Source organism: Carcharhinus amblyrhynchos, chromosome 1 (genome assembly GCF_965287045.1).
Source record: "Carcharhinus amblyrhynchos chromosome 1, sCarAmb.v2.hapA, whole genome shotgun sequence".
NCBI lineage: Eukaryota > Metazoa > Chordata > Chondrichthyes > Carcharhiniformes > Carcharhinidae > Carcharhinus > Carcharhinus amblyrhynchos.
Window position 1 is genome coordinate 96,432,029 of NC_137324.1, and position 8,039 is coordinate 96,440,067.

The 8,039-nt window shown below is 40.3% G+C and overlaps 1 protein-coding gene across 6 annotated transcripts in view; it reads left to right on the forward strand.

Moving 5' to 3' along the window:
- Positions 1-3,165, forward strand: part of LOC145343191 (protein sel-1 homolog 3-like) — a 77,819-nt gene extending 74,654 nt beyond the window's left edge. For 3 of the 6 annotated variants that reach the window (XM_080189225.1, XM_080189216.1, XM_080189262.1), the window contains one exon: positions 1,884-3,165. In XM_080189225.1, coding sequence (XP_080045351.1) covers positions 1,884-2,020 — 137 coding nt within the window. In that variant the 3' untranslated portion in view covers positions 2,021-3,165. The remainder of the gene's footprint in view (positions 1-1,883) is intronic. The other 3 variants (XM_080189234.1, XM_080189253.1, XM_080189243.1) reach the window with 3 other exon arrangements.
- The last annotated feature ends 4,874 nt before the right edge of the window (positions 3,166-8,039 follow it).

An 8,039-nucleotide genomic window follows, 5' to 3' on the forward strand; every position in this document is an offset into this window, starting at 1 on the left:
CCATTGTATTTATGTTCGATTTTGGTCAATAATTACTCCTAGAATGTCACTGATGGGAAATTCAGTGATGGTAATACCATTGCATTTCAAGGGCAATATTTCTCTTGTTGGAGATGCTTATTGCCTGGCACTTGTATAACCTGAATGTTGATTTCATTGATGGTGTTGTTACGAACACGATCAAAACCGATGTCTTTTAAAAAGATATTTGAACTCCCAGTGACCAGCTTAAAGAAATTGTCCAACAATATTTCGAGTTTTAAGACTTTTATTATAACAAACAAGCTTCAAGTAACATCAACTAAACATTACTTAAAGGGCAACAAATTCTCCAAACTACAGCAATGTAATTATTAATGTCTTCACATGGCTGATAACCCCATATTGTTCATCACACTCTCCACCAGATTAGCCTTCATAGGAAACAGTCCATCATCAACCCAGCTATAAATGGGTTCACTTCTCCCAATTTTGCTGAGTTGGAATGTCCCGTGACTATTGACACTCCTCTCACTCAGCCTCCTGTGAATTCCTGAATTCCCAAACTGATTTCCAGCAATAAGACTCACTCCGTGATTTCTTTCCCTGACCTCGCCAGGACAAACGTTTTCAGAATTTTTAAATTGCCATGGGCTGTATCTCTTGACTAGAGACAGTTAATATCTTTTCTACAGTGCAGAAAGAGGCCATTCAGCCTATCAGGTCTGTACCAAAAGAGCATCTTACCCAAGCCCCACCCTCTGCCCTATCCCTGTGCATTTAGCATGGCTAATCCATCTAACCTACATATCTTTGGACACTAAGGGCTAACTTAACGTTGCAAATCTACCAAACCACTGAGCGAAATAGAGTTGGTGGAACAAGAGGACACACCCAATTTTACAGTACTAATTGCCATATTCTGATTAGTATTTAAAGGTCTAGTCTTTTCATCATATAGTGTGGGTTGCATAAAGATAAGTAGAAAAGTAAGTTGTAAAGAGGATATAAGAAAGCTAAGAAATGTGAAATTGTCCATCCTGGCAGGAAGGATAAAAGAGAGGCTCATTTCTAAATGGTGAGAGGTTTAGAATCACAAAAGATTAGTATACAAGTACAGCAAGTAATCAGGAAAGCTAACAGAATGTTACTGCTTATTGCAAATGAATTGAACAAGTAGGGAGCTTATACTTCAGTTGTACAGGACACTGTTGAGACCGCATTTGGAGCACTGTGTAGTATTGACCTCCTTATTTAAAGAAGGATGTAAATGTGTTGTAAGCATTTTAGAGAAGGTTTGCTACACTAGTACCAAGATTGAGTGAGTTGTCTTGTGAGGAAAGGTTAGATTGATTAGGCTTGTATCCACTGGAGTTTAGAAACATAAGAGGCAACTTGATTGAAACATTCAAGATCCTGAAGGATCTTGACAGGGTTGATGTGGAAATGATGTTTCCTCTAGTGAGAGATTTCAAACTTGCGGGTCACTGTTTAAAAATAAAATGGTCGCATTTTAAGACAGTGATGGGGAGAAATCTTTTCTGAGTTCCATAAATCTTTTGAACTCCCTCCCTCAAAAGGCAGTGGAAGCAGAGTCTTTGAATAATTTTAGGCAGTGGTAGATAGACTCATGATTAACAAGAAGGTGAAAAGTAGGAGTGAGGTTACAATTAGATCAGCCATGATCTTATTTAATGACAGAGCAGGATTAATGGGGCAAGTGGCTTACTTTTACTCCTAATTCGAATGTTAATGAATGGGTTAGTAAATGAATAGGTGGATGAGTAGGTAGGTGAATAGAAGGGTGAGCTGGATAGTGAGTAGGTAAATGAGTAAGGTGGGTTGTTGGATAAGTGAATGGGCAACAAGATATGAATTAACTGTGCTGTTTCCTGTAATTTTAGCAGTTGTTTCCACCACAAGAACAAATGAACATAATGCAACTATGAATTCTTCTAATGAAAACATTCAGTCGGATGAGACAATAACAGAAGAAACATCGCTATCTTCAGCTGCACCAGAATATCTGGAGCCGAGATGAGGGTTGTGGAGTGACAGCACTGTAGCCAGATTGACCTGACCATGTTGAAGTGTAATCACTTATATTGTTCCTTTATTAGGAATATTTCTATCTATTTTGTAGAATCACCTAGTTCTACAGCACAGGCACAGGCCATTCAGCCTAGCAGGACTATGCAAATGTTTGTGCTTCACATTCCCCATCCTCTCCATCCAACTTATTAGTACGTTCTTAATTTTTCCTTCAGTTACTTATGCAGATCCCTCTTAAAAACATCTCTGCCGTTAGCCTCAATTACCCCATGTTCCACATTCGAACAACTCTCTGGGGAAAGAAGTTTCATTTAAATTCCTTCTCGAAAGCATTGGTGACTATCTTATATTTATGTTTCTAAGTTTTGAACTCCTTTGCTGATAGAAACATTCTCTACATCTACCTCTTCATAACTTTAAATACCTCTACCAGATCACTCCTCAGCCTTAAGAGCCCCAGTTTCCTGAAAGTTACAACCTCTCAGTTCTGGTGTCATCTGTAACAGCAGATGGGAAAATGATGCGCAATATAGCAATATCCTTTATTTAACGTGGAGACCAGAACTATGTACAGTATTCCAAGTATGGTCTAGCCAAGATTCTGTACAAGTTTAACAGAACTTCTTGGCCTTTCAATTCTATTCCTGAAGATGCTTATCCAAGTAGTTTTCTGCTTTTTTTAATGGATTTATTTAACCTCCAAAGCTACTTTAAATGATTGTGAATTTGTGCTCCTAGATTCTTTTTGTTCCATTTAGATTCTTATATGAAAATAAATTGTTTATGGATATAATTTTTTAAATATTATAGATACTTGCCCTACAAACATCTGTAGCTGGAGTTCACGCATGTAAATGCGAAAGAAATCAAAATAGTTTGAGCCTGAGTGGGGTACATGGTAGCTGTAATCTAAATCAAAGATCAGTCATAATTAATTCCTCTTGTATCAGTTTAAAAAATCCAATGTTGTCTATTAAAGAAAAAAATGATTCTATACTAATTTTTCCATTATAGTTTCATTCGTTAGAAATTATATTGATTATACTGCTGTCATAAACTTAAACAATTTTCTACAGCTAGCTGAAATGGTATTGAATTCACCATGTGGAGATTCCAGCGTTGGACTGGGGTAAACATAGTTTACCCAGTCCAACCCCAGTCCAACAGTTTAACCTGGTCTCACAACATAAGAACATAAGAACATAAGAAATAGGAGCAGGAGTAGGCCATCTAGCCCTTCGAGCCTGCCCCGCCATTCAATAAGATCATGGCTGATCTGTCGTGGCTCAGTTCCACTTTCCCGCCCTCTCCCCATAACCCTTAATCCCCTCTCTTATCAAGAACCCATCAACCTGCTTCTTAAAAATATTTAGCGAGGCAGCCTCCACCACTTCAACGGGCAGAGAATTCCAGAGATTCACCACCCTTTGAGTGAAGAAGTTCCTCCTCAACTCCGTTCTAAACCGCCTCCCCTTTATCTTGAGGCTGTGCCCCCTAGTCCTACTGTCCTTTCTGAGCAGGAAGAGTCTCTCCACCTCTATCCTATCCATCCCATTCATCATCTTATACGTCTCAATGAGATCTCCCCTCATTCTTCTAAACTCTAACAAGTACAAGCCTAGTTTATTCAGCCTCTCCTCATAGCTCAATCCCCTCAACTCCGGTATCAGCCTAGTAAACCTCCTCTGCACTCCCTCCAGGGCCAAAATATCCTTGCACCAGGTTAAAGTCCAACAGGTTTATTTGGTAGCAAAAGCCCCTTTGTCAAGTGAGAGGGAGTTCTATTCACAAATAGGGCATATAAAGACACAAACTCAATTTACAAAATAATGATTGGAATGTGAGTTTTTACAGGTAATCAAGTCTTAATGGTACAGAGAATGTGAGTGGAGAGAGCGTTAAGCACAGGTTAAAGAGATGTGAATTGTCTCCAGACAGCCTTCACGGCACACAACAGCGCAGAGTCGCTGAGCAGAGACTGATAGCCAAGTTTCACACACATGGGGACAGCCTCAACCGGGATCTTGGGCTCATGTCATACCATCTGTAACCCCCCTAACCTGCCTGGAATTGCAAAATCTCACTAACTGCCCTGTCTGTAGACAATACACATCTCTAACTCGTGCTTAACGCTCTCTCCACTCACTGTCTGTAACTTTAAGACGTGATTACCTGTAAAAACTCGCATTCCAATCATTATTTTGTAAATTGAGTTTGTGTCTTTATATGCCCTGTTTGTGAATAGAACTCCCACTTACCTGACAAAGGGACAGCAAACGCTCCAAAAGCTAGTGGCTTTTTCTACCAAATAAACCTGTTGGACTTTAACCTGGTGTTGTGAGACTGCTTAGATTGAATTCACTACCAGAGAAAGTAGTTCAGGCCAAAATGCTGTCTGATTGCAACAAAAATTAGAAATAGCTGTTGGGGCTAAAGGGTTCAAGGAATATGGAGGGGAAGGTGGGATCAGGATTTTGAATCTGATGATCAGCCATGATCAAAACAAATGGTGGAGCAAGCTTGAAGAGCTGAATGGCCTACTCCTGCTTCAATTTTCTTTTTATCATCCTGATTCTCTTGTGTGCAGTATTTGAAGCTAAATCTGTTTTGAGAATTTCCTGTTACTGTGAGATAGTGTGAGATTGGTTAAACGTTTGGGTACAAAAGAAATGATTTAACATTTTCAATAAATGCATTCTGTTGTCAACTGCACGTTCTGTTATACCGCACATTATATTTTGCTATGGGGTAATCTAGGCCTCACATTGACACAAGTTATTCTGTACAATATATTTCAAGTGAAGTCACTGGAGTTAAATTCTGAATTTTTTTGAGATCCCATTTCAAGGCTCTCATCACTGCAGTGTGAAGCACTCTTCTTGCACTTTTTAACCTTGTTAATAGGGCAAAAAAAACAACTTTTGTTAGCTTTTTCATGACATTAAAACTTTAATGAGTTTTTAGAGGTTTCTAAGGAAATTTCTGTACATGCGTGCATTTCTATATGTGGAATTCACCTTTTCTCATATAGAGAGCTATGTGGAAATAGGGATATGACACAGCAACATCTCATCTTAAGATCATTAATTTATGTGTATTATAAATGTTGGTGCAGGATCCCTGTTTTGTCATCAGATGTCACTCAGCCATTTAGTAAGGAGTGAGACGATCATTTTTATAAGGCTATTGCTTTATTTAGGATGTGATGCACATTTCAGAACGCTAGTCTCTTGATTCTTTGACTCTGGCCTTAAACTCCGGAAAATTAGTTCCAGAGAACCAGGGCTGAATTTTCATCCTAGAGACAAGTAATGGGGGTCGGGAAAATTTCTGGCATGGACCACCCGCCTTAGGAGAAAGGAAGAGGTAGGGGTGGGGATGGTGAGGAAGTGAGGGGTTGGGGGGGTTGGAGGGGTTGGAGGGGTTGGAGAGGGTTTGGTGCAGGCTGCAGTCATGTCAGCTGACTTGAGAAAAGTCCAGCCACAGCCACAGAGGACTGCCAGGGCTGCCTCAGTGCTGGGGACTTTGTTCCGGTTACAGTAGAAACAGAAGGCCTCTCACATATCCTCACCCCACATGCACCCATGTTCTATCCATGCCACCTCATGCCCACACTTGCTTCCAAGGTATTTTGGGCTCTCAGCTAAGAATATATATGAGGCTTGGCAGAGAGCCTAGAAATCCATTGGCCTTTTGAAGGAGCTGGGCCAAGAAAACAATGCTTGATTGGTACTTCTGGCTCTTTGATCTTTCAATTTCACAATGTTTATTTTCACAAGGTAAAGAGCCTCCAAGTGTTGACAGTTTCAACTATTGATACTCTAAAAGGTCTGGATGATTTGATGCTTATTTGAGCTGTTGTAAAAATTTTATTTAAGAAAGTTATCAACAAATCACTTTTTCATATTTTTGTGCATATCCTACAATAGGTCATTATAGGGTTCATTACTTCTATTTACCATATTGTGAGTGTATTGGCATGAAAATGTCATGTCTTTGCATGAAAGGCATTTTTTTATTGTAGTGGGGGGAGTGCAGGCTATAGCTACGGCAGCTGACCAGGGAAAGGTTCAGAGCCAGCTGCTGGATGTGGAGGTGATTCGTTTAAAAGGCCCGTCTTGACACTGTGCGGAATATAGTTCATGACACCTCTGATGTGCCATGAATCACAACTCTTTAAAATGCTGGCCCAATTCCATGAAAATTGTGGAGAACCAGGACATGTCTATCCCCGCAATAGAGCCTGTCAGACCAGCAATACAAGGTGCAGGCTCACAACCTGTAATATCCCACGCCTTAAAAAGCACTCCTGAAAGTTGGAAACCCTGGTATTGTGGTCGGGAATATCTGAATCAGGACCTACCCGCCAAGGGACTTCTAAGGCATTGCAACTCAGCGAAAACCCAGCCCTGAATTGTGAAATTCAGAATCAAGAAGCTAATGATTTCAAAATCAAAGTTGTTGAATATTATAATTTTTTTGTATTTATTTTGTACACAACAAATTAAAGGGTAACTCATCAAATGGCCCAATCAAAACCTATTTATGAAGATGTTACATTTGTGATTTTATTCTGTTGCTGATTATTCTGCAGGCTGAGATACTTTGCTTTTTCTGGCATTATTAAAACATTCCTCAAATTTAATTTGACAGTAATTTCAGAAATAAAGGTTGTACCAAATGCTGTTTTCATAAGAAATTACATTGATTGCTTTTAATTTTTTTTTCTTGAATGTGACTCATGTAGAAACTTAATCAGTGGTAAAGTCTTTACAGTATTTTCCAGATGTAACACAAGATCATTGTCTTATTGTCATTCCAAAAAGTATACATTTATGACAATAAATTACTTTGTTTTGGTCTTAATTTTCTTTCCTTCTCTTTTGAGATGACTCAAGCAGGGACACATTGCCAACTACAGTCCAGTATATCCCCCATGTATCATGTAGTCATTCACATGTAGCCCCACTTCCTACCAGGCACCCGGTCAAATCACCTGTAGTAGGAGGCTGTAGGCAGGGGCTCTTGGGACAATCCCTGTCAATTGGGAGGAAGGAGAGAACCAGGAGGGCCAAAGGATGGTGTGGTCAGGATAGGAGAAGAGAAGCCCCAATTGAGAAGGAGAAGATGGGATAGCAATTGCAAAGGGAATGGAGAAGTCTGGTGATATTGGCAGGAATGGAGAAAGAGGCCACAGTTGGGAAGGGGAGGAGAGGCCACAGCTGGTGGTGTTGGGTGGGGCAGGGGGGGAGGGCAGCAATTGTCAAATTTAAATTGAGCTCCCAATTACACTAAGGCAACCTCATTTAGTTATGTTCATGAAGTGTCATGCATCACTACAGAGGGTCACTTGGATCCCAATATCCGCTAAGCCTACATTTTGGGAGACATGAAAGCTAGATTTAACAATTTAACCCTCCCAACCTGACCGTCTCTCAACCAGTCAGCAGATTGATGGGGAGGTGGGAGGAGTGGTGGCATTAATAACAGTCCTTCACAGAAGTCTGGTAACTGAATTGTGGTCATGAGAAAGGATGTTAGTTTAGTTTATGGGGAAGTGTTGGCCTAGTGATATTATTGCTAGAGTATTAATCCAAACATTCAGCTAATGTTCTGGGGACCCAGGTTCAAATCCCACATTAGGTGCAATTTCAATTTGATAAAAAAAATTTGGAATTAAGAATCTACTGATGACCACGAAGCCATTGTCGAAAAAACCCATCTGCTTCACTAATGTCCTTTAGGCAAAGAAATCTGCTGTCCCTACCTGGCCTGGCCTCTGTGTGACTCAGAGTCACAGCAATGTGGTTGACTCTGAACTGACCTTGGGCAATAAGGATGGACAATAAATGCTGGCCAGCCAGTGACGACCATGTCCCATGAATGAATTTAAAAAAGTTTATTTTCTCCTGGTCCGAGATATTCAGGGAAATTCCAGTATCCTGATGGAGGTCAGATCATCAGCACATGATCTTACCGGCAGTTCACACCCCACTGACGCTGCAAGC